The sequence below is a fragment of the Salvelinus fontinalis genome, chromosome 9, assembly GCF_029448725.1.
Source record: "Salvelinus fontinalis isolate EN_2023a chromosome 9, ASM2944872v1, whole genome shotgun sequence".
NCBI classification, from domain to species: Eukaryota; Metazoa; Chordata; class Actinopteri; order Salmoniformes; family Salmonidae; genus Salvelinus; species Salvelinus fontinalis.
Window position 1 is genome coordinate 59,120,059 of NC_074673.1, and position 27,855 is coordinate 59,147,913.

A 27,855-nucleotide genomic window follows, 5' to 3' on the forward strand; every position below is an offset into this window, starting at 1 on the left:
ACACAAACATTGGTACAGCCACACACAGCCACACACAGCCACACACAGCCACACACACACACACACACACACACACACACACACACACACACACACACACACACACACACACACACACACACACACACACACACACACACACACACACACACACACACACACACACACACACACACACACACACACACACAATACATACACGTGGATTTAGTACTGTAGATATGTGGTAGTGGGGGCCTGAGAGCACACAGTGTGTTGAATGTATTGTAATGTTTTAAAATTGTATAAACTACCTTAATTTTGCTGGACCCCAGGAAGAGTAGCTGCTTCAGCATCCACGGAGAGTATCTTTGCTGCCAAGGGAATGCCTGACAGCTTGAAAGATGTATTTGACACTACAGTGAAAATGGTTAACTTTGTTAAAGCAAAGCCCCTGAACTCTCGTGTATTTTCTGCACTATGCAATGACCTGGGCAGCGACCAAGTAACACTTTTACAACAAGGTTATCAAATGGCAAAATATTGATACTTTTTTTGAATTGATAGACGAGCTTAAAGTTTTCTTTACTGACCATCATTGTCACTTGTCTGACCTCTTGCATGATGACGAGTTTCTCACACGACTGGACTATCTGGGTGATGTTTTTTTTGTGTGCAAATGAACTCAAGCTTACGGACAATGTCAAATGTGATATAGCGAAGCACCCGAGTGAGTTGGGTGCGTAATTACGCAGCTACTTTCCCGAAATGGATGACACAAACAACTGGATTCGTTATCCCTTTCATGCCCTGCCTCCAGTCCACTTACCGATATCTGAACAAGAGAGCCTCATCGAAATTGCAACAAGCGGTTCTGTAAAAATGTAATTTAAATCAGAAGCCACTGCCAGATTTCTGGATTGGGCTGCGCTCAGAGTATCCTGCATTGGCAAATCGCGCGGTTAAGACACTGATGCCCTTTGCAACCACGTACCTACAGTTGAAGTTGGAAGTTTACATGCACTTAGGTTGGAGTCATTAAAACTCGTTTTTCAACCACTCCACACATTTCTTGTTAACAAACTATCGTTTTTGCAAATCGGTTAGGATATCTACTTTGTCCATAACGCAAGTAATTTTTATAACTATTGTTTATAGACAGATTATTTCACTTATAATTCACTGTATCACAATTCCAGTGGGTCGGAAGTTTACATACACTAAATTGACTGTGCCTTTAAACAGCTTGGAAAATTCCAGAAAATGATGTCATGGTTTTAGAAGCTTCTGCTAGGCTAATTGACATAATTTGAGTCATTTGGAGGTGCACCTGCGGATGTATTTCAAGGCCTACCTTCAAACTCAGTTCGTCGTTGCTTGACATTATGAGAAAATCAAAAGATAGCAGCCAAGATCTCAAGTCTGGTTCATCCTTGAGAGCAATTTCCAAACCCCTGAAGGTACCACGCTCATCTGTACAAACAATAATACGCAAGTATAAACACCATGGGACCATGCAGACGTCATACCGCTCAGGAAGGAGACGTGTTCTGTCTCCTAGAGATTAACGTACTTTGGGTCGAAAAGTACAAATCAATCCCAGAACAACAGCAAAGGACCTTGTGAAGATGCTGGAGGAAATGGGTACAAAAGTAGCTATATCCACAGTAAAACGAGTCCTATATCGACATAACCTGAAAGGCCGCTCAGTAAGGAAGAAGCCAATGCTCCAAAACCACCAGAAAAAAGCCAGACTACGGTTTTCAATTGCACATGGGGACAAAGATGGTACTTTTTGCATAAATGTCCTCTGGTCTGATGAAACAAAAATAGAACTGTTTGGCCATAATGACCATCGTTATGTTTGGAGGAAAAAGGGGGATGCTTGCAAGCCGAAGAACACCATCCCAACCGTGAAGCACGGGGGAGGCAGCATCATGTTGTGGATGTGCTAATTCTAATAAGATCCTCCCTCCTAAAGTTGTCATCTGAACTTGACATTTTCAGCCAACACTACTGTTATGTTGCTTCAGTTGATTTGACATCTTGGTCGTGAATTTTTACCTCGAAACCCCAACTGGCTTTGTGCGTGCGCCATCGTGCATAGAGGTATTTTGTCCCCCTACACCAAACGCGATCATGACACGCAGGTTAAAATATCAAAACAAACTCTGAACCAATTAGATTAATTTGGGGGCAGGTCGAAAAGCATTAAACATGTATGGCAATTTAGCTAGCTAGCTTTCAGTTGCTAGCTAACTTGTCCTATTTAGCTAGCTTGATGTTGCTAGCTTATTTGTCCTGGGATATAAACATTGAGTTGTTATTTTACCTGAAATGCACAAGGTCCTCTACTTTGCCTATTAATCCACACATAAAACGGTCAACCGAATCGTATCTAGTCATCTCTCCTCCTTCCAGGGTTTTTCTTCTCTTGACTTTATATTACGATTGGCAACTTTCATCTATTAGGTGCAGTACCGCCACTGACCTCGTTCATCTTTCAGTCATCCACGTGGGTATAACCAATGAGGAGACGGCACTTGGGGACCTGCTTCTATAAACCAATTTTATTTATTTTTATTTATTTTTATTTTTTTTATTTCACCTTTATTTAACCAGGTAGGCTAGTTGAGAACAAGTTCTCATTTGCAACTGCGACCTGGCCAAGATAAAGCATAGCAGTGTGAACAGACAACAACACAGAGTTACACATGGAATAAACAATAAACAAGTCAATAACATGGTAGAAAAAAGAGAATCTATATACAATGTGTGCAAAAGGCATGAGGTAGGCAATAAATCGAATAATTACAGTTTAGCAGATTAACACTGGAGTGATAAATCATCAGATGATCATGTGCAAGAAGAGATACTGGTGTGCAAAAGAGCAGAAAAGTAAATAAATAAAAGCAGTATGGGGGTGAGGTAGGTAAATTGGGTGGGTAGTTTACAGATGGACTATGTACAGCTGCAGCGATCGGTTAGCTGCTCGGATAGCAGATTTTTAAAGTTGTTGAGGGAGATAAAAGTCTCCAACTTCAGAGATTTTTGCAATTCGTTCCAGTCGCAGGCAGCAGAGAACGGATGAGGAGAACCAATGAGGAGAACCAATGAGGAGATGGGAGAGGCAGGACTTGCGGCGCGATCTGCGTCACAAATAGAACTGACTTCTATTTTAGCCCTGGGCAACGCGGAGGCGTGCGAGCAGTGTGGGTGCAATAATTGAATAATATAGATTTCTCAATTTATGTTGTAACACTCGCGCACGCGACATGAGCTGTGTAGGTCAGCCTGTAAGTTGGGTAAACACAGTTATTTGCAGTTATTTGCTAACTCAATTTGATTTAATACATCAACTCAACTTTAAAAAAAAATCTACAACAATAGTTGTTGATTTAGCTTGATAAAATGAGTGAATCTCTCTCTTTCTCTCTCATTCATATATATATATATATATATATATATATATATATATATATATATATATATATATATATATATATATATATATATATATATATATATATACAGCCTTATTCTAAAATGGAATAAATAGTTTTTTTCCCCTTCATCAATTTACACACAATACCCCATAATGACCAAGCAAAAACAGGTTTTTGTCCCGAAGCCACTCCTGCGTTGTCTTGGCTGCATGCTTTGGGTCGTTGTCCTGTTGAAATGTGAACCTTTGCCCCAGTCTGAGGTCCTATGTGCTCTGGAGGAGGTTTTCATCAAGGATCTCTCTGTGTTATGTTCCGTTCATCTTTAGTTTGATCCTGACTAGTCTCCCGGTCCCTGCTGCTGAAAAAAATCCCCACAGCATGATGCTGCCTCCACCACGCTTCACTGTAGGGATGGTGCCAGGTTTTCTCCAGACATGACACTTTGCATTCCGGCCAAAAGAGTTCAGTCTTGATTTCGTCAGACCAGAGAATGTTGTTTTTTATGGTCTGGGAGTCCTTTAGATGACTTTTGGCAAACTTCAAGCAGGTTTTCATATGCCTTTTACGGAGGTGTGCCTTTTTGTCTGGCAACTCTAACATAAAGGCCTAATAGCTGGAGTGCTGTAGAGATGCTTGTCCTTCTGGAAGGTTCTCCCATCTCCACAGAGGAAGTCTGGATCTCTGTTAGAGTGACCATCGGATTCTTGGTCCTTCTCCCCCGATTGCTCAGTTTGGCCGTGCGGCCAGATCTAGGAAGAGTCTTGTTGTTTCCAAACTTCTTCCATTTAAGAATTATGGAGGCCAATGTGTTCCTGGGGACCTGAAATGCTGCAGAAATGTCTTGGTACCCTTCCCGAGATCTGTGCCTTCGACAGATCTGGGGAAGATCTGTGCCTCCTGTCTCGGAGCTCTACGGACAATTCCTTCGACCACATGGCTTGGTTTTTGCTCTGACATGCACTGTCAACTGTGGGACCTTGTATAGACAGGTGTGCACCTTTCCAAATCATGTCCAATCAATTGAATTTACCACAGGTGGACTCCAATCAAGGATGATCAATGGAAATAGGATGCACCTGAGCTCAATTTCTAGTCTCATAGCAAAGGGTCTGAATACTTATGAAAATAAGCTATTTTTGTTTTCAATAAAAATGTCTAAAAACCTGTTTTCACTTCGTCATTATGGGGAATTGTGTGTAGATTGAGTTTATTTTTTATAATCCATTTTAGAATAAGGCTGTAACATAATAAAATGTGGGAAAAGGAAAGGGGTCTGAATACTTTCAGAATTCACTGTATAGTGCACTACAGGCTCTGGTCAAAACTAGTGCACTACATAGGGAATAAAGTGTCAATTTGGAACATCCCTTTTCTCATATAGCTGGTGTCAGCAGAAAACCAGCTGAATCTGTGGAACCAGTGTGAGCTGTGAGGGAAATCTCGAAGAACTGTTGAGTACTGTTGAGATATAAACTGAGGACATTTGAGTTGTGATTTTTTTCCAGGCATTGGCAATTTCAAGGCGCTCTTGTCGTGAGGAAAGCCAGGAAATGTGATAGTATGTGAAGGGCTCTCTCTGTTGGCGGTAAACGTCACACACACATACTGTACTCTACTGTACCTGTGGAGGTTTGTTTAGAGTCAGGGCTGGCAGGGTTTAAAAGAGTCCATAGGGACGGACGGGAATGGAGAGGTGGAAGAGAAGTAGAGGGATAATGATGGAGGGGCGGGGGGATAGAAGGCTGAGGCGTAAAGGTAGAAGATGGAGTAGGGCGTGTGTGTGTGTAAAGGGAAGATTAGAGTGAGGGAGGGGTGGCAATGGAAAGGTAGAGGATGGGGGTGTGGTGGAAAGGAAGGACAGAGTGAGGGGGGGAGTGATGGAAAGGTGGAGGGGGGAGGATTGAGAGTGTAGGGGGGCTGAGGGTGAGGGAGGGGTAGGTTTCCTCTTCGAAACTGACTGAACACTCTGCTGTTTGTCCCTACAAGACAAGGCTACGTTCATACACACACTGACGGTTAGTAAGGCATTTAGAGAAAAAAATGATGCTCACACACACACAAGATAAGATGGCGCTGTATCGTATGGTTACAGTCTTGCAGGCTCCGACCGTGAAAGAAGCAGGAGAGCGAGTGTACTGGTGAGACCGAGGTGAAGGGAAAACCGGCCACCACATCAGTCCATTTTAAAGGCCAATGTTCAGTCACCTAATAACAAGATGGATGACATTCGGTCACGTATTTGCCGACAAATAGACATTCGTAATTGCAATATCATCTGTTTCACTAAAACGTTTGGAGGATGGCCTGGTTTCAAGAAGGACAGCAAAGAAGCCTCTTCTCTCAAGGAAAAACATCAGGGACAGACTGATATTCTGAAAAAGGTACAGGGATTGGACTGCTGAGGACTGGGGTAAGGTCATTTTCTCTGATGAATCCCCTCTCCGATTGTTTGGGGCATCTGGAAAAAAGCTTGTCCGGAGAAGACAAGGTGAGCGCTACCATCAGTGCTGTGTCATGCCAACAGTAAAGCATCCTGAGACCATTCATGTGTGGGGTTGCTTCTCAGCCAAGGGAGTGGGCTCACTCACAATTTTGCCTAAGAACACAGCCATGAATAAAGAATGGCACCAACACATCCTCCGAGAGCAACTTCTCCCAACCATCCAGGATCAGTTTGGTGACGAACAATGCCTTTTCCAGCATGATGGAGCACCTTGCCATAAGGCAAAAGTGATAACTAAGTGGCTCGGGGAACAAAACATTGATATTTTGGGTCTATGTCCAGGAAACTCCCCAGACCTTAATCCCATTGAGAACTTGTGGTCAATCCTCAAGAGGCGGGTGGACAAACAAAAACCCACAAATTCTGACAAACACCAAGCATTGATTATGCAAGAATGGGCTGCAATCAGTCAGGATGTGGCCCAGAAGTTAATTGACAGCATGTCATGGCGGATTTCTGGGATCTTGAAAAAGAAGGGTCAACACTGCAAATATTGACTCTTTACATCAACTTCATGTAATTGTCAATAAAAGCCTATTTCGTGCTGAAATCGTCATATTAAACACCAATGGTATTCATTAAATTGATGGTTGATATTTAGGATAATGTTTTACAGCTTTGTCCTTATTATTATTATAATAATTATTTCAAATATTTTACATTTGATAAAGGCACACAGAGGGCCAGAGATTATTGCAGACACCTGTGATAATCTGAAGTACCTAAAAGGGCCACTTGATGTCATGTGATAGATTACATAAAATCCGTGAAATATACCAAAATCCTGGTAGTTTACTGGTAAACTTCAAAAGTTTCAATTAATATAACTTCCCTTTGCAACCCTACCCCTGCACATTGTAGTAACGGTACTGGCACTGCACTGAGCTGTGTATACTATAAGACCTGTAACTGCATTCTCGTGTTTTTTTTCTTTTTTTCTTCTCTCGCAGTTCACATTTGTTTTATTTCTTATCTATATTACTTCCTTTATTGTGCATTTCTGGGAAAGAGCTCGCAAGTTAAGCATGTCACTGTACTGTATCCTGTGCATGTGATAATACAACTTGAAACACACACATACACACACATACACACACACACACACACACACACACACACACACACACACACACACACACACACACACACACACACACACACACAGGCCGGTTGTCGGGTGTTTTAAGAAAAACACACACACTCTTTCCCTCTCTGAGTGCACTCTTTGTGTAATGTGTCTCCGGTGCTATGGCGCTGGTCTGAGCTCTCAGCGGGCAGGCACACTCCAGACCTCCACACACACATGGGGTTGGCACGCCTTGCCCAGGAGACAGGGCAGACACTGGGGCATCTGTATGGAAGCAGCCAGTCCTGCTGGAGCCCTGGGCTGGACTGAACTGGACTTAGTTGACCGAGCGGGCGCACACACAAACTAAACCTGGGGCCTTGTGGAGGGTAGAGTTGATTTTTTTTCTCAACCAGTGAGAAATCAAATTTAAAAAAGCTGGTGGATAGTGGAAATAGTTTGTTTTTATATTGTATTTAAGGGTATGCCACAATTCAAAAAAGGTTAATAACTCATGGTATATTAGCGTATACCAGTATACTAGTACAATGGCAAACATAAGTTAAAGCATGATCCTACGGTTACTACAAGCTTCACTCAGTTGATCTATGTGGGTGGAGTGGGATGGATTTTTTTGGAGTAGTGGACACCTTTTGGTAACATGATAAAGCAAAAAGAAACGTGTGTCTTTAGATTTTGTGAAAGCAAGGAAGAGTCCCTTTGCGAGTAGTAGCTAGCTGGCAGCCTGGCTAAAAAGCTAGCACGATAGCTAGCCTTTTTAGCTTCCCATGTGAAATATCAGATTTATACTGCCGGTGTAACCTAAAACGTCATCCCAGTTTGATATGCTGCTTGTGTATTCATTCCCATATCAGCTAAAAATAGAACGTCATCTTGTTTTGGTCATGGAGTAAAAAAACACATGGCTAGCTAGCTGGCTACAGCAGGTTCTACCATTTCACAATAGCCTGTAATCACTAGTTATTACTTCTAAACAAAATACATTTTGGGGTGGATTCTGCAACACTCCTAATCGTGTGTCTGCATAGAGCTTGTAGTACGTTTAACATGACAGAAGCAGAGGGTGAGACAGGGACATGAGAGCGAGAGAGGCAGAAACGGAGAGAGACACAGAGAGGTAAAGTGAATAACATAATGAGGAAGGTTGGGGTAGTAGCAAATAATCCCACTCAATCTTCTAGAATGTTCTTTTAAGCCACTGAGTAAACAAACAGAAGTAATTGTTGTAGCCAGAATCCCAGCGGCAACCCAAAGGGATTTTGCTGCGGCCCACCACTGGTTCTCCAATCCAACATTTGGTAAACACTGGTGTTGGAATAAGAGAATGACCTTCTTAGTGGAACATGGCGTGCTTGAAACAGGCTAACGCTAAAGGGATAGTAAGATAAGAAGAGACAATGGGATATGTTTTCATACTACAGAAATGACCATTAACCTCAATATAATCTGAGTGATTTATATAACAAACTTTTATTCAACAATGTACAATATAAAGAGGCAACTTGTTATTGTTTTACTTATTTTTTTAACATAGTTGACTAAAGTGTTGTCAGACAAAAGCCTCCTTATCATGCACATTATTGAAGAGAAGTTTCAAATGATCACCCCGCTCAGGTTATAATGACGTGTATGATATTTTTGGGACATTGCACAATGCTTTTGCACTACATGTAAAGCATAGGATCACAGAGATTTAGGCTATACGTGTCTTTAATTGAAAAGTCACATCAACAGATACCTTTTATGTTATTATTTTCTCCCCATCATATCTAGTACAGCCACAACATTGTGAACTAGTATCCTTGTAGCCGTAAAACATAAGATTCTAACACTCTATGCTTCTTTACCCTACTATTACTGGGTGGGTTGAGTTGTTGACATGTTTTGAACAGAAACAGCCTCATTGGCTCCCACGTTCTGAGGCAGGAATCCATCCAATATTACATGGAATCCAATAATGCTTTATTTCATATCCTCAAGACCTGTGGAGCTAAGCCCTGAATCCCCAGGGGATATATCAGGGCTGGGATGCCAGGGAGAGGCTCTCCGTCCTGGGGTAGAATTCCTCAGAGCCCCCATGGAGGGGGCCGGTTGGTGGGAACACAATTGAGCCCTTCAGCTACAAGTAGGCTCTGGCTTTTTTTGGAGGACTTGGCTCCCTATCGTACCCCTTCACCAGCCCCTCTCTCCTCCTACCCCCAGTCCTGGCCTCCAGGCATCCTCCCACTCAACGGTGATCAGGTTAGAGATTAACCTATAAGGGTAATTATGTTAAATGTGTGCTACATGATCCTAAACATGACCCTGCCTCTCACTCCCCATGACTCTCTCCCCTTCCCTTTCCCCCTCACGGTGCCTGGCCTACTGAGGCCAGTCCCCTCTTCTCATAGACACCACCCTCCATGGTCACGCACTAGGATGTTTTCTCGTTCCCCTACTCTGGGTACAACCCCCCCGGTAATCTGGTGTGTGTGTGTGTGTGTGTGTGTGTGTGTGTGTGTGTGTGTGTGTGTGTGTGTGTGTGTGTGTGTGTGTGTGTGTGTGTGTGTATGCCTGTCAGTGGATGCTCCTCAGAGGAGGAAGGGGATGACTATCCTCCTCAGTGAATACAATTTTTTCTTTTTAGATAAAACTACACTAAATATATTAATGTCACCAAATAATTGATTAAAACACACTGTTTTGCAATGAAGGTCTACAATACCTCAACAGCACTCTCTGGGGTAACACTATGGTGTTAGCCGGAGGACACATTAACCTATCAGAGCTTTTGCAGTATGAACTGACATGTTGTTGACCCAATCAAAGTATCAGAGAATGAATCTAGTACTGAAAGCATAAGCTACAGCTAGCTAGCACTGCAGTGCATAACATGTGGTGAGTAGTTGAATCAAAGACAGAGAAAGACAATAGTTGAACACTTTTAAACAAATACATTTCTTCAAAACTGAAGGAGAGGAGAGAGACAGAGCTAGCTATATATATATATATATATATATTTTTTTTTTACTTTCACTTACCTAGCTAGCTGAAGCAGCTAACAAATTTAGCCTACTCAAACAGAGAGGGATGCTATGTTAGCTGGCTATGGCAACACTGGAACTCTTCCATGGTAAACTTTTGTTTTTTAAATGTATTGCCACCGGGGCCCGCAGATGTAACTGCTAAACTGCTTGCTGTACACTGTACTGCGGGTTTATTAACACGTTAGTTCTAGTAGCTAGCTATGTTGTCTATGACGTTAGGTGGCAACAATGTAGGCTGTGTGTAGTGGTTAGAGTTGCCACCTAACGTCATAGACAACATAGCTAGCTACTAGAACTAACGCGTTAATAAACCCGCTACAATCACGCCCCGGTGGCAATACATTTAAAAAACTAAAGTTTACCATGGAAGAGTTCCAGTGTTGGATAGCCATAGCCAGCTAACATAGCATCCCTCTCTGTTTGAGCCAGGTGTTTGAGTAGGCTAAATTTGTTAACTGCATCAGCTAGCTAGGTAAGTGAAAGTAAAAAAAATACAACAAAATATAGCTAGCTCTGTCTCTCTCCTCTCCTTCAGTTTTGAAGAAATGTATTTGTTTAAAACTGTTCAACTATTGTCTTTCTCTGTCTTCCCCTGGTCAGAGACAGCTGTTGTATGGTGCACTGAAGTCCACAAGCGAAGGGAAAATGTGAGAGGAGGAGAACGCGTAGATTCGAGAAGGAATTATTCAACTAGCAAATAATCATGCTGATTATATGTGGCTGCGATGGAAGTCAACTGTGTTTGCTGTGTTCAGGGGTGTATTCATTCTGCCGATTCTTAAACGAAGGCAAACGTAACGAAACAGGGATTAACATACCTGAATTTGTCCAAAATAAACTCTCGTTTGCAACTGTTGAACTAATGATTATGCCTTAGATCAGCTAGATGCAGGCAAGAGTGTATAAGACGGTATTGAATGGGTCCCTGTGTGGATTACAATATATTTTTTAGATGTAGAAACCTCATGAATGGGTATAGGGGAAATTGTATTATCATGTAGTAGCCTAAATCTATCAATGTTACATTGAACTGGGTGAATGGAAAATTAATTATAGCTCATCTTTAACGGCACCGACCGCCACTGATACCTGTGTATCCCTGTGTATGTGTGTGTGTCTCTGTGAGTTTCATAGTGTACACACATAGGGAAAAGTCATCAGCTACTGAATGAACAGTCTCCATGTGGGCGTTTAGGCTACTCTGCTCCGAACGTGGGCTGAAAAATACCTTTTACAGATACCATTATCATTTGTTGGTGATGTGGACACCAAGGAACATGAACCTTTCGACCCGCTCCACTACAGCCCTGCCAATGTCAATGGGGGCCTGTTCGGCTCACCTTTTGCTGTAGTCCACGATCAGCTCCTTTGTCTTGTTCACATTGGTTGTTGTCCTGGCACCACACCACAGGTCTCTGACCTCCCTATAGGCTGTATCATCGTTGTCGGTAATCAGGCCAACCTTTGTTGTGACGTCAGCTAACGTAATGATGGTGTTTGAGTTGTGTTTGGCTACGCAGTTGTGGGTGGAAAGGGAGTACAGGAGGGGACTAAGCACGCACACCTGAGGGTCCCAGTGTTGGTCCCAGTGTTGTTGCTTACCCTTACCACCTGGGGGCAGCCGGTCAGGAAGTCCAGGATCCAGTTGCAGAGGGAGGTGTTTAGTCCCAGGGTCCGTAGCTTTGTGATGAGCTTTTTGGGCACTATGGTGTTGAACACTAAGCTGTAGTCAATCAACAGCATTTTCACATGTTCCTTTTGTCCAGGTGGGAAAGGGCAGTGTGGAGTGCGATTGAGATTGCGTCATCTGTGGATCTGTTGGGGCGGTATGTGAATTGGAGTAGATCTAGGGTTTCCGGGATGAAGGTGTTGATGTGAGTCATGACCAGCCTTTCAAAGCTCTTCATGGCTACCGATGTGAGTGCTACGGGACGGCAGTCATTTAGGCAGGTTACCTTCACTTTCTTGGGCACAGGGACTATGGTGGTCCGCTTGAAACGTTGGTATTACAGACTCGGACAGGGAGAGATGGAATATGTCAGTGAAGACACTTGCCAGTTGGTCCGCGTATGCTCTTAGTACACGTCCTGGTAATCCGTCTGGCCCTGCGGCCTTGTGAATGTTGACCTGTTTAAATGTCTTGCTCACATCGGCTATGGAGAGTGTGATCACATAGTCATCCGGAACAGCTGGTGCTCTCATGTACGCTTCAGTGTTGCCTCGAAGCGAGCATAAAAGGCTTGTCTGGTAGGCTAGCGTCACTGGGCAGCTCTCAGCTGGGTTTCCCTTTGTAGTCCTTAATATTTTCCAAACCATGCCATTTCCGACGAACGTCAGAGCTGGTGTAGTAGGATTCAATCTTAGTCCTGTATTGATGCTTTGGTTGTTTTATGGTTCGTCTGAGGGCATAGTGGGATTTCTTATAGGTGTCCGGATTAGTGTCCCGCTGCTTGAAAGCGGCACCTCTAGCCTTTAGCTCGGTGCGGATGTTGCCTGTAATGGCTTCTGGTTAGGGTATGTACGTACGGTCACTGTGGGGACGACGTTGTTGATACACTTATTGATGAAGCCGGTGACTGAGGTGGTATACTCCTCAATGCCATTGGATGAATCCCGGAACATATTCCAGTCTGTGCTAGCAAAACAGACCTCTGGTTGAGATATGTACGCACGGTCACTGTGGGGATGACGTCGTCGATGCACTTATTTTAATTTCATTTTTTATTTTATTTAACCAGGTTGGCCAGTTGAGAACAAGTTCTCATTTACAACTGCGACTTGGCCAAGATAAAGCAAAGCAGTGTGACACAAACAACAACACAGAGTTACACATAAACAAACGTACATAGGCATTGAGTGACGATGAGAGAGGTTTTACGTCCAGTTTGAGGTGAGTAATCGCTGTTCTGATATCCAGAAGCTATTTTTGGTCATGAGAGACAGTAGCAGCAACATTATGTAAAAAATAAGTTACAAACAATATGAGAAAAAAAAAAGCACAGTTGGCTTAAACGGGGGGGGGGGGGGGGGGGGGGCTGCTTAACCATTTACTTGTGGAATGTTACCGAATAACAATGCTGCGGGTAAATGGTTCAGCAGTCTTTCCAATAAATTGGAATGGGCTATCAGCAGGACAATAGACTCGAGTTTAGCGACTTTAAAATATTAATTTGCGAGGCATGCCACTTTCCTCATCTCTTTGCATAGCCCACCATATGAACTGTTTTCTAACCACATCTGGATGGATCTGTAACAAATTACTATGGGAATACATGTCCCCGAATGATAGAAATATAGCAATAAAGTAGGCTAATGCAATTTAAGTAAAGTAACTGTTTCTTACTGAAACACCCAAAGTCATCCAATTTGTTATAATAGGATTTTTAGCAATAGCCTACCCACATCTGGTCAACTATTTCAGCACCGTTTTGCGCTGCTTTGAGACAAGCTTGGGGACTGATCTTGATAAATCAATCAGAATTTTTATTTTCGCTGAATCTCTGTTTGGATCCTGGTTAGCCTACAATTAGGCTGTGGAAATGTTATGATTATTTTGCTCTTCATTCGCAGTCACTTGGTAGTATTGGGCCTACTCCCGATCAGGCACGTTGTACAGTGCCATATTTTCCTAAAGAAAACCCTGAGGCCTACCTAGGCTAATGTAAAATGCATTTTAGTCGTCACATGAGCCGCATATGCATTTTCGTTGTCACATGAGCCGCATATGCATTTTCGTTGTCACATGAGCCGCATATGCATTTTCGTTGTCACATGAGCCGCATATGCATTTTCGTCGTCACATGAGCCGCATACAACAGGTGTTGACCTTACCGTGAAATGCTTACTTACAAGCCCTTAACCAACAATGGAGGTCAAGAAAGAGTTAAGTGCATTAAATGCATTAGTGAATTCAATCGCTTTAGCCGACATGTTGTGGTTTACTCATTGTTTAATTATTCAAGGCTCCCTTTTTGTTATTTTGTTTTATATCTAAAATGCTTGACTGTATTTAAAGACATGGATGACTTGTATGTTGTGTGACGACATGCACAAATGAATGAATTATTGATTGATATACTGTATATCGAAGTAGGCCTTCATGCCAATAAGTAAGTTACACTTAAACAGCTACAGTAAATAGGACTCTTAGGCCAACAGCTCCATGTCATTTCAATAACTTCATTTCAATAAGAACCTTGAACCCACATGTCCCTGAATTTACTGAAATATGTGTATTTTAGCAGTAGGCCTACATTAAGATAAATATCTTAAAAGACAAAAACTTACTGATCATTTCATCCTCAAAGCGCCGTGAAGGTCTGCTGTGCAGTATGCATATTAACAGTAGAAGCCGGGACTCAACGAGTAGCCTACCAATAACCGCCAGTCTAATAAATCAATGTAATATACACAATCACAAAGAAATACATTCATATTTTATTTAGGAAGGTCGTGCATATCTCTGTGCTATAGTAGCTGAGGCTATGGATGCTCCATGTCAATTGAAATGCATTAACTTGTTATGCTCTTTCAGATAGGTTATAGCAATCAAAATGTCTGGCCTGCATGGGCCTCTGTGGGATTATTTTGGAGAGTACGCAAGTGCCAACAAGCTTCATAAAGACACCCTCAAAGATGCCTTCTGGTGGTTTCAACGAGCATTAACGGCAACAATGGCTGAGAGTAAAATAGTATGATATCATGCACTGTAACATGCTGTACCCACCTGTAACCCACCTAAATCCATATTAATAACGTAAAAAATAAATAAAAAATGTCTCTCTAGCCAACACTCTCAAGATGGAATCAAAGGAATAGTGGGAAGTTGGAACCCACCAGTGAGACCTGACTCCTCACCTACCATTTGTTGGTTGAATTATCTCAATAACCATGAAGCAGCCCAGTGGCTACATTGACCCTGGTGATTGGTGTAGCCTCACTGCACTTAGTACTCCCATTCCCTGGCTATCACGCTGACCCAAACCAAACTGTGCTGGCTCAGATATTTTCTTTTCACTTTGTCCTATTCAGCATAGTTCCAGCAACTCTATGACGGATGTGTGTAAACAGGCCAACTCAGTACAGCTTAGTTTGGCACCACTCAGTTCAGCTCAGTAGTGTGAAAAGCCCTCCAGTCATTGTCTGACGAGTCCATTAAGTGCAAACGTCATTAGTGATTAATGATTGTTTAGACTGGGTTGGTCTGGCTGTGCTTACTGGTAATGGCACTACTAATCGGTTAAGAAAAGAAAATAATGTCATGGGTTAAGGAAAGAAAGGGGGAAATCCTTTGCTGGATGACGTAGCCTAGGGGGCCAATGCTGAGTATTGCTGTGGTGGTAGATGGTTCACCCGATACTGTGTGGTGTGTTTGTTTGTTTGTTTTATGTGTGTGTGTGTTCTATGAACGTGTGTGTGTGGACATTTAGCTGTGTGCGTGTGTGTCATTAATGTATCTACTGCTCACACACATCAACCTATATGTAGAGTTTAAGTCGGAAGTTTACATACACTTAGGTTGGAGTCATTAACTCGTTTTTCAACCACTTCAAAAATGTCTTGTTAACAAACTATAGTTTTGGCAAGTTGGTTAGGACATATACTGTGTGCATGACACAAGTAATTTTTCCAACAATTGTTTACAGACAGATTATTTCACTTATGATTCACATCAATCCCAGAACAGCAGCAAAGGACCTTGTGAAGATGCTGGAGGAAATGGGTACAAAAGTATGTATAACCACAGTAAAATGAGTCCTATATCAACATAACCTGAAAGGCTGCTCAGCAAGGAAGATGCCACTGCTCCAAAACCACCATAAAAAAGCCTGACTACGGTTTGCAACTGCACATGGGGACAAAGATCGTACCTTTTGCAGAAATGTCCTCTGGTCCGATGAAAGGGGGAGGCTTGCAAGCTGAAGAACACCACCCCAACCGTGAAGCATGGGGGTGGCAGCTTTTTCATGTTGTGGGGGTGCTTTGCTGCAGGAGGGACTGGTGCACTTCACAAAATAGATGCCATCAGGAGGTAGGAAAATTATGTGGATATATTGAAGCAACATTTCAAGACATCAGTCAGGAAGTTGAAGCTTGGTCGCAAATGGGTCTTCCAAATGGACAATGACACCAAGCATACTTCCAAAGTTGTGGCAAAATGTCTTAAGGACAACAAAGTCAAGGTATTGGAGTGGCCATCACAAAGCCCTGACCTCAACCCTATAGAAAATGTGTGGGCTGAACTGAAAAAGCGTGTGCAAGCAAGGAGGCCTACAAACCTGACACAGTTACACCAGCTCTGTTAGGAGAAATGGGCCAAAATTCAAAAATGTAAACTTTTTTTCTTTCTCATTATGTGGTATTGTGAGTAGACTGATGAGGAAAAAACATAACTTAATACATTTTAGACTAAGGCAGTAACATAACAACATGTGGGAAAAGTCATGTGATCTGAATACTTTCCAAATGCACTGTATAATTTCACCGAATGGCTAATATTGTCACTCATCACACTATTCTTGATTTAATCTTGACTTTACCTATACTAAATAATATATGTACAAAAATTATTTTGATTTAGAATGGACCGTCTGTCTCGAGACAGGGGCTGTGGGAAAAAATGATTGAATCGCGAATGCAGAATGCTTTTCCTGTTGTTCATTTTTTGAAACATTTTTTATTTAACCTTTTAACTAGGCATTTCAGTTAAGAAAAAAACATATTATTTTACAATGACGGCCTACCCCCCCGGCCAAACTCTTCCCAATTGTGCGCCGCCCTATGGGACTCCTGATCACGGCCGGGTGTGATACAGCCCGGGATCGAACCAGGGTTTGTTGTGATGCCTCTAGCACTCAGATGCAGTGCCATAGACTGCTGCGCCACAATTTTCATGCCAGCCAGGTATGCTATACTTCTGTTGTAAAGATAAACAATGTGCTTAATATTAGGAAAGTTGAGAAATAAATATCGTAGGCCTAGTCGATAGAAAGCTGATGGGATCCTCCTCTTTTTAGTAGAGGCCGTCGCTCTGTTTCCTCGCGCAATTGCATAACCTATAGAAATGTTGCGCAACATGAGCTTATGGGCTCTCATGAAGTGTTCGATTAGATTTTCGATTACATTTGCATTGATGTCATAGTAATTAGAGGGACAATATATTGCTGAAAACCAGGCAGTTAGCAAGTTTGGTAGGCTGCTAATGATCATCAGCAGCATCAGAGCTTGGAGAAGCCTAGTTACCTTGACTAAACTTTCACATTTGACTGCCTTCATGACTCGTGTCCGCCGGTGTGGCGGTAATACGGTCACCGCAACAGCCCTAATCTCACCTTCACCCTCACCATCTCCCTCCCTATGTCTCTTTCCTAGGTGACCTGGTGTCCAGAGCCATGCACCACATGCAGCGGTTGAGCTCTGTACGCCCGGGGCTCAGCCCGGCCCGCCACACCCGGCCCCAACAGATTGTCTCCTGGTTGCCCGACGCCCTACACACCCTCTACTACTTCCTCCGCTGCCCACAGATGGAGTCCATGGAGAACCCCAACTTAGACCCACCCAGGATGGCCCTCAGCAAGGAGAGGTAAGAGTTAGAATATGGAGAATGGATGTTTATACACACACACACGCACACACACAGAGACAGACAGTTCATACACACTCTCTCTCTCTCTCTCTCTCTCTCTCTCTCTCTCTCTCTCTCTCTCTCTCTCTCATTCTCTCAGATAAACACTATCAAAAAGTTAGGGACATTTCAAAACAGATCTATCTACAGTTGAAGTCGAAAGTGTACATACACTTAGGTTGGAGTCATTAAAACTTGTTTTTCAACCACTCCACAAATTTCTTGTTAATGATGTTATGGCTTTAGAAGTTTCTGTTAGGCTAATTGACATCAATTGGAGGTGTACCTGTGGATGTATTTCAAGGCCTACCTTGAATTGTAGACCTCCACAAGTCTGGTTCATCCTTGGGAGCAATTTCCAAACGCATGAAAGTACCATGTTCATCTGTACAAACAATGGTAAGCAAGTATAAACACCATGGGACCACGCAGCCATCATACCACCCAGGAAGGAGACGCTTTCTGTCTCCTAGAGATAAATGTACTTTGGTGCGAAAAGTGCAAATCAATCCCAGAACAGCAGCAAAGGACCTTGTGAAGATGCTGGAGGAAACAGGTACAAAAGTATCTATATCAAACAGTAAAAGAGTCCTAAATCGACATAATCTGAAAGGCCGCTCAGAAAGGAGGAAGCCACTGCTCCAAAACCGCCATAAAAAAGACAGACTATGGTTTGCAACTGCACATGGGGACAAAGATCATACTTTTTGGAGAAATGTCCTCTGGTCTGATGAAACAAAAATAAAACTGTTTGGCCATAATGACCATCGTTATGTTTGGAGGAAGAAGGGGGAGGCTTGCAAGCCGAAGAACACCATCCCAACCATGAAGCGCAGTGGTGGCAGCATCATGTTGTGGGGGTGCTTTTCTGCAGGAGGGACTGGTGCACTCCACAAAATAGATGGCATCATGAGGGAAGGAAAATGATGTGGATATATTGAAGCAACATCTCAAGACATCAGTCAGAAAGTTAAAGCTTGGTCACAAATGGGTCTTCAAAATGTACAATGACCCCCAAGCATACTTCCAAAGTTGTGAAAAATGGCTTAAAGACAACACAGTCAAGGTATTAGAGTGGCCAACACAAAGCCCTGACCTCAATCCGATAGACAATTTGTGGGCAGAACTGAAAAAGCTTGTGCTAGCAAGGAGGCCTACAAACCTGACTCCGTTACACCGGCTCTGTCAGGAGGAATGCGCCAAAATTCACCCAACTTATTGTGGGAAGCTTGTTAAACAAGTTAAACAATTTAAAGGCAATGCTACCAAATACTAATTGAGTGTTTGTAAACTTCTGACCCACTGAGAATGTAATGAATGAAATAAAAGCTGAAATAAATAATGCTCTCTGCTATTATTCGGAAATTTCGCATTCTTAAAATAAAGTGGCGATCCTAACTGACCTAAAACAGGGATTTCTTGCTAAGATTAAATATTAGGAATTGTGAAAAGCTGAGTTTAATTGTATTTGTCTAAGGTGTATGTCAACTTCCGACTTCAACTGCAGATGCAGAAATGCACAAATAAACATGTGACTGTGACGGACACCGTTTAATTAAGAACTGAGAATATGCGAAGCTGGTTAACCACGGATCTGTCTTCCACAGCTCACATTCGCAAAGTACAGCACTTATTTAAAGAGCTCTTATCAACTTGTCACGAACTTCCTGTGAACCCCTCCTCTTCCCACCAACCGTTCACAACGGAGTCTACATTGTTCTTATGCGGGTGCTAATGCTAGGTGGGGGGGGGGGGCAGGTAGTTGTTACAGGTGTAAATGTTAGTCTTGGAGAACTGTGGACTATTTGAAAGATGTGAATGAGAGAAAGTGTTAGTGTATTTTAAGAGGTACTAATGGGTTTTAACCATGTCAGTGGCTCTGTTCATCTCTTATGGCTGGCTTCCCGGCTTTGAAGTTGAGGTCAAGGTGATTGTATGTTTTCAGACATAGTTATCTCATTGGTAGTGTCTTAGTTTATTGGTAGTGTCTGAACAGTTGTAGGCCTATAGCTGATTTGTGAGAGATTAGAGGTTCCATGACAATGTTAATGAACTGAATGGTGTGTGCTCATTAGACATTACATTACATTAGACATTACTGGTTTTGCCTCAGGACTCAAATTTAAACCTGGTTGTCTCAGTCACGACCCAATATCACACTGCGGGGAAAAAACCCAGCCAAAATGCAATCTGGGTAACTATTTTTAATGCTATATTGATTGTAAATGTAACAAGTATATGACAAGAGAACACTTTTTTTTTTAAATTAAGATTGCTAGTAAGCTCACTGGTTTAAGAACACAAAATCAACCAAAATGTGCTGAATAAATACTGTGATTGAAGAAAGATAGTTTTCAGAGATGAAATAAGTAAATGTAGGCATTTTCTACACACTTTCTACCTGGTTTTAGCCATTTAGCTTCAGACTAAATAAATAAAAATAAGAGAATCCCTGCTCCAATAACCTGTAGAGCAGTGGTTCGCTCTGCAAGTTACTGCTTGTGTTGTACGTATGCCACTGAAAACAGGGCGTGGACTAGGACTGACTCACTCCTGATTCCATTATTTCCTGTCCTCCAGTAAGATGTGATAAAAGGCTGTATAAATATCAGCTGACGTAGCTCATGTGGTCATTATGAAACTACACGTCGGTTCCCTTGGGTTGGTTCTCCAGGGTTCATGGATATGTTATGGAAGTCATTGGTGAAATTAGAAAGACAATGTTTTGAACCTGATATATTTTAGGGAGGGGTGTGTGTGTGTGTGTGTGGCATTTTCTCTTGTAAAGATTAGAAAAAAAATAGTAAAAATACCATTCAATGTGCAGATAAATAGTTAAGCAGTTAGATTAAACAATTCCTTAGTAAAATAAATGTTTTATATTGAAACATGTATGGAAACAGGGAAATGAACACTCCTCAGTTAGCAGACTCAAGCAAGCTAAACCCACATGGTAGCAAAAACTAAAATTGTTAAAAAGTTAGAAATGATTTAAACACACTTTGCTAGTGTGTAGGCTACTATTTACTAATTAACAAAAAGGCATGTATGTCATATTAAATATATTCACTCCACCCAGTATTGTAATCAAAACTTACCAGAAAGCATGTAGTCCTTGGCTCAGACAGTATAGTAGTGTGGGCTCAATAGCATCCATTGAATTGGGGATAGTTTAGCCAAAATATGCCACAAGACTGAGAATTGCCTTATGTGTATCGCACTAAAAAGGTTCACTGTTATAAGCTAACTTTTTTGATGACTTTAAGCAAAATTTCCCAAAATCCCGGGCTTAACATCCCATGGAGAAATTTCAGGAAGAATTTCGGAATTTTCCCGGAAAGTTTGCAACCCTAGACACATCTCAACATCAACTGTTCAGATGAGACTACATGAATCAGGCCTTCATGGTCAAATTTCTGCAAAGAAACCACTACTAAATGACACCAATAATAAGAAGAGACTTCCTTGGGCCAAGAAACACGAACAATGAACATTAGACCAGTGGAAATCTGTATTTTCGGTTCCAAATTGGAACGTTTTGGTTCCAACCGCTGTGTCTTTGTGAGATGCAGAGTAGGTCAACGGATGATCTCCGCATGTGTGGTTCCCACCGTGAAGCATGGAGGAGGAGGTGTGATGGTGTGGGGGTGCTTTGCTGGTGACACTGTCAGTGATTTATTCAATTCAAGGGAAACTTAACCAGCATGGCTACCACAGCATTCTGCATTGATATGCCATCCCATCTGGTTTGCGCCTAGTGGGTCTATCATTTGTTTTTCAACAGGACAATGACCCAAAACACACCTCTAGGCTATTTAAGGGCAATTTGACCAAGAAGGAGAGTGATGGAGTGCTGCATCAGATGACCTGGCCTCCACAATCACCCATCCTCAACCCAATTGAGATGGTTTGGGATTAGTTGGACCGCAGAGTGAAGGAAAAGCAGCCAACATGTGTTCAGCAAATGTAGGAACTTCTTCAAGACTGTTGGAAAAGCATTCCACTTGAAGCTGATTGCGAGAATGCCAAGAGTGTGCAAAGCTGTCATCAAGGCAAAGGGTGGCTACTTTGAAGAATCTCAAATATATATTATATTTGGATTTGTTTAACACTTTTTTTGGTTACTACATGATTCCATATGTGTTATTTCATAGTTTTGATGTCTTCACTATTATTCTACAATGTAGAAAATAGTAAAATGAAAGAAAAACCCTTGAATGAGTAGGTGTGTCAACTTTTGACTGGGATTGTACGTACAAGTTTCCTTCCTAGGTCTTCCTGTGCTATGGAAGTGTGTGTGTGTGTGTGTGTGTGTGTGTGTGTGTGTGTGTGTGTGTGTGTGTGTGTGTGTGTGTGTGTGTGTGTGTGTGTGTGTGTGTGTGTGTGTGTGTGTGTGTGTGTGTGTGTGTGTGTGTGTGTGTGTGTGTGTGTGTAAAAAGTTCAGGAGAAATGTCTCCTGTATGTTCAAGGGCGAATGACACACTTAAGAGTGAGGTATGGTAGACTGTATAAAGGTATCTATGCACTCTTGCATACAAAGTGGATGCTGCTCTCACTCACTAGTCTAGTGTGTTTAGGCATGTCAATCTCCGAGTGGCTCACACTGGTTGAATCAATGCTGTTTTGACATCATTTCAATACAATTTTGCTGAACAAACGTGGAATAGATGTTGACTTGATGTCTGTGCCCAGTGGGCTGTGTGTGTTTTTCATTTGAGTGTATATGCATCCAAGGGAATGTTTGTGTTTGGTTATGGTAGGAGCGGCACGTGTTTGTGTGTGCGCTTCCTGAGTAGGGTTGCAAAGGGAGAGTATATTACTGGAAACTTTCTACATTTACCAGGAAACTATCAGAATGTTGGTATCTCAAGGATTTTATGTAATATATCACAAGACATCTAGTGGCTCTTTTGGGTACTTCAGATTATCACAGGTGTCTGTAAAGCTGTAAAACATTATCCTAAATATAAACCATCAACTTGGTGAATACCATTGGTTTTTAGTATGAGGGTGTCAGCATGAAATCTCCTTTTAAGGTTATAAACTTGTATTTATTTTACTATGTCAATATGTATTTGTTGTGAATGTTTTGGCATCAAACTGGTGGCAGTTGTGAAAAGTCAATAGTTGGAACAGTTGCGGAATTAATTGAAAATTATGCCATTGTTGATTAGATGCTTTTTTGATTAATTAGGCTATTTTCTCTTGAACCATATGTTCTATCTACTAGAAAGTCATGGACAATATGGACACAGATATAATAAATTAACCCTATATATGAATATATTTTTTACAAAGTTATTCAAGTATAAATTACCAAAGTTACGATAGATTGCCATAGATTTTCTGTTAATTATCGAAAGTACTGTAGATTCTGGTAACTTTTAGTAAATTACCAGTAGCTTTGCAACCCTAATCCTGAGACACACACACACATCTGCACCAGCTGGCTCCCATACCGTACCTCAATCAATCAATCAAATCTATTTATAAAGCCCTTTTTACATCAGCCGATGTCACAAAGTGCTGTACAGAAACCCAGCCTAAAACCCCAAACAGCAAGCAATGCAGATGTAGAAGCACGGTGGCTAGGAAAAACTCCCTAGAAAGGCAGGAACCTAGGAAGAAGCCTAGAGAGGAACTAGGCTCTGAGGGGTGGCCAGTCCTCTTCTGCTGTGCCGGGTTGAGATTATAACAGTACATGGCCAAGATGTTCAAATGTTCAAAGATGACCAGCAGGGTCAAATAATAATAATAATATTCACAGTGATTGTAGAGGGTGTAACAGGCCAGCACCTCATGAGTAAATGTCAGTTGGCTTTTCATAGCCGAGCATTCAGAGTTAGAGACAGCAGGTGCGGTAGAGAGAGAGAGTCAAAAACAGCAGGTCCGGGACAAGGTAGCACGTCAGGTGAACAGGTCAGGTTTCCATAGCCGCAGGCAGACCAGTTGAAACTAAATCAGCAGCACAACCAGGTGGACTGGGGACAGTAAGGAGTCATCAGGCCAGATAGTCCTAAGGCATGGTCCCAGGGCTCAGGTCCCCGGGAGGGGAGGGAGAGAGAATTAGAGGGAGCATACTTAAATTCACACAGAACATCGGATAAGACAGGAGAAATACTCCAAATATAACAGACTGACCCTAACCCCCCGACACATAAACTATTGCAGCATAAATACTGTAGACTGAGAGAGGAGGGGTCGGGAGACACTGTGTCCTCGTCCGACGATACCCCTGGACAGGGCCAACCAGGCAGGATATAACCCCACCCACATTGACAAAGCACAGCCCCCACACCACTAGAGGGATATCTTCAACCACCAACTTACTACCCTGAGACAAGGCCGAGTATAGCCCACGAAGATCTTCTCCACGGCACGAACCCAAGGGGGGCGCCAAACCCGGACAGGAAGATCACGTCAGTGACTCAACCCACTCGAGTGACACACCCTTCCTAGGAACGGGATGAAAGATCACCAGTAAGCCAGTGATTCAGCCCCCGTAAAAGGGTTAGAGGCAGAGAATCCCAGTGGAGAGAGGGGAACCTGCCAAGCAGAGACAGCAAGGGCGGTTCGTCGCTCCAGTGCCTTTCCGTTCACCTTCACACCCCTGGGCCAGACTACACTCAATCATAGGACCTACTGAAGAGATGAAAGAGCAAATATGCTCTCCTCATTATTAACAAAGAGAAAAGAACACCACACACAACTCTCCATTCCACCAGACCTCTACGTGTGTGTGTGTGTGTGTGTGTGTGTGTGTGTGTGTGTGTGTGTGTGTGTGTGTGTGTGTGTGTGTGTGTGTGTGTGTGTGTGTGTGTGTGTGTGTGTGTGTGTGTGTGTGTGTGTGTGTGTGTGTGTGTGTGAGAGAGAGAGATGGGAGTTACAATTAGTATCTGACAATAATTATAGTTTGATGCCGCCATAATGTTCCCTCGCTCTCTTTCTCTCACTCTTTCTTGCTTTCATTCTTTCTGGCTCTCTTGCTCTCTCTCTCCCTCTCTCTCTCTCCCTCCCCCTCACTCTCTCTCCAGAAACCTCCATTAACATTTTGTTGTAAACTCTAACCACAACTCTGTGTGGCCCAAGACATCAGACATTTGAGCAGACCCCAACGCTACTCAACACGTCTTATCACAGGAACAGAATTAATTCAACATTCAACAGACAATGCCGTGAAAGCATTGTGTTAATATGTGTGTGTGTTTGCGTGCGTCTGTTACAAGTGTGTGTGCGGGCATGTGTGCGTGCATTCTTTTGTACATGTGTGGTATATTTTAATGCCACTGAGTCATCATACTAAATATTTTTTAATGTAAACAACAACTTTCATCAGTGAGAGATGTTAATGACCAATTTATTTGACCCTTTCTTTACCTCTCCTCTCCCTTCCCAAGCCAATAATTTCTGCTTTCAAAGCATGAGTAATTCGACTCCCTAGACCACCCTAAACACATACACACACACACCCAGACACACACACACACATGCAGACACACACGCACACACAGGCTCTAGCTGTAAGAAGTGGCTGTGTCTAATTGGACAATGTGTAGTGATGATAAAAAGTGGGGAGATAAAGTTGCCTCTAAACACTGATACAGGGTCAGATATATTCCATTTTGTAATTTGTACATTTATGTGTGGAAGCAAGGTACTCTGTTCCTAAATCTGTGATTGAGGGCAATTTAATATGGTAACCCCCCTCAATCCTGACTAGTCTCCAAACATCCCCACAGCATGATGCTGCCACCACCATGCTTCACCGTAGGGATGGTGCCAGGTTTCCACTAGACGTGACACTTGGCATTCAGGCCAAAGAGTTCAATCTTGGTTTCATCAGACCAGAGAATCTTGTTTCTCATGGTCTGAGAGTCCTTTAGGTGCCTTTGGAAACCCCAAGCGGGCTGTCATGTGCCTTTTACTGAGGAGTGGCTTCTGTCTGGCCACTCTACCGCAAAGGCCTGATTAGTGGAGTGCTGCAGAGATGGTTGTCCTTCTAGATGGTTCTTCCATCGCTACAGAGGAATTCTGGAGCTCTGTCAAAGTGACCATCAGGTTCTTGATCACCTCCCTGACCAAGGCCCTTCTCCCCCGATTGCTTAGTTTGGCCGGGCGGCCAGCTCTAGGAAGAGTCTTGGTGGTTCCAAACTTCTTCCATTTAAGAATAATGGAGGCCACTGTGTTCTTGGGGACCTTCAATATTGCACAAGTGTTTTGGTATCCTTCTCCAGATCTGTGCCTCTACACAATCCTGTCTCGGAGCTCTATGGCTTCGACCTCATGGCTTGTTTTTTTCTCTGGCATGCACTGTCAACTGTGGGACCTTATATCGACAGGTGTGTGCCTTTCCAAATTATGTTGAATCCATTGAATTTACCACGGGTGGACTCCAATGAAGTTGTAATAACATCTCAAGGCTGATCAATGGAAACAGGATGCACCTGAACTCAATTTCGAGTCTCATAGCAAAGGGTCTGAATACTTATGTGAAGATTTTACAGATTTTTTATTTTTAACACGAGTTGTGTTACACACTGTTTACCGAAACGTTGGTACTTTTTCGATACACAAAAAACTTCTGTCAATTGTGTCTCGTGATTTGAGAGGATCAAGTCTATCAGCACATGCCCTTTATAGCGCGACGAGCGGTGCCTGCTCCAGTTCCTCATTCATTGCTAGTGCTGTCTGGTTTGTTCATAATAATAGTGCTGTCTGCATTGTTAATAATAATTTATTAATTTTGTAAAGCACTTTTCTTCATACAGAATAATCTCAAAGTGCATAACATTTTTGAATTAAAACCAAATAGAAAAAAAAATGGGCAACTGACACAAAGAACACAAGTGACGCTACAAGGGACTAGGAAATCAAGGAGCACATCTATCCACAGAAAGCCATCCTGAAGAGAATGGTCTTTAGGCCTGTTTTAACGGAGCCCAGAGTCTGTGTTAGCTCCCCTCTCATTCTGCACAGAAGTTAACACACTTGAATAATGCAACACGGCATGTAAAAATGTTGAAACGGTTCATTACTGTTCGCAAAACAATGGCCGACCAGCCTAGAACACTTTACAATGCATGACGATACCGGTAGCTTTCAGTTTTAATTGTAGGCTACCTTTCCTTGCTTGCTTACAACTGAAGCAAACACCAATTCAGTACCCTAGTACTTTGCTTGTGATAATATGCTACCCGTAACGCCAAATTTGCCGATTTGTCAACAAAAACGTCACTTAGTCTCCCTCGCCACCAAAAACTCATGAACTTTTTAGTCTCCCTCGCCTCCCGTCTGGTTTCCACAAAATTCCATAGCCACAAAGTCCGATTCCACAGTCACGCTCTGCCTCGTAAATTACGTAATTTCTTTCTTAAAGAGACAGTGCACACTTTTAAATAAGAAGAGATTGCTTATTCTATGCACATGTTCTTGATCACTTCAATAAAATAAAATTGTTCTCGCAGTTGCCAATGAAACGTGTCCTAAATAGAAGGGATTTTGTAGCCCCACGAAATCAGCTAAAACGAGCTCAAATAACTCAATGCATTCACATAGTCCTTTTTCAATAATATGCATTCACCTACATTTTGAAAAGACCTAGGCTACATCTCGATTTACTCCAGTTAATCAATAGAGACTTACCATTCAAATAAATGATTACCATTATGTTGTTTTGTGGCTAGATTGGTAAAAACAAAGACAAATTGATTGCATGATTGTATAATCTATTCATTAATGCATACATGGCTGTCTCTAAAAAAAAAAACATACACGTGAAAATGGTCAAATGTAAATATATTCAACTCAAAAGATTCCCAATAATTGAACAGAGCCGTAACTGAGTTTATTCCATTCTGTGACTTTTGGCTAACATGCCTTTTTATTTTGTCGTTGTGGTTTCGTTTTGGGAATCAGGTATCGTGATGGTATTGAGTACTGTGATACTAAACCTAGGATCGGTATCAACGTCGAAATTCTGGTATCGAGTGGAGTGGCCTTCGTGTTATTTAGTTAAAGTCCAAAGCGGGCATCTGGTTTTGATGGACAGAGGGGTCACTGTGAAAGGTTGGGGGCGTGTGTGTGTGTGTGTGTGTGTGTGTGTGTGTGTGTGTGTGTGTGTGTGTGTGTGTGTGTGTGTGTGTGTGTGTGTGTGTGTGTGTGTGTGTGTGTGTGTGTGTGTGTGTGTGTGT

General features: G+C 42.3%; 1 protein-coding gene across 2 annotated transcripts in view; it reads left to right on the top strand.

The window, feature by feature from the left end:
• abtb2b (ankyrin repeat and BTB (POZ) domain containing 2b) overlaps nucleotides 1-27,855 on the top strand; it is a 143,873-nt gene that overhangs the window by 80,840 nt on the left and 35,178 nt on the right. For both annotated transcript variants that reach the window (XM_055934960.1, XM_055934961.1), the window contains exon 3: nucleotides 17,413-17,623. In XM_055934960.1, coding sequence (XP_055790935.1) covers nucleotides 17,413-17,623 — 211 coding nt within the window. The remainder of the gene's footprint in view (nucleotides 1-17,412; nucleotides 17,624-27,855) is intronic.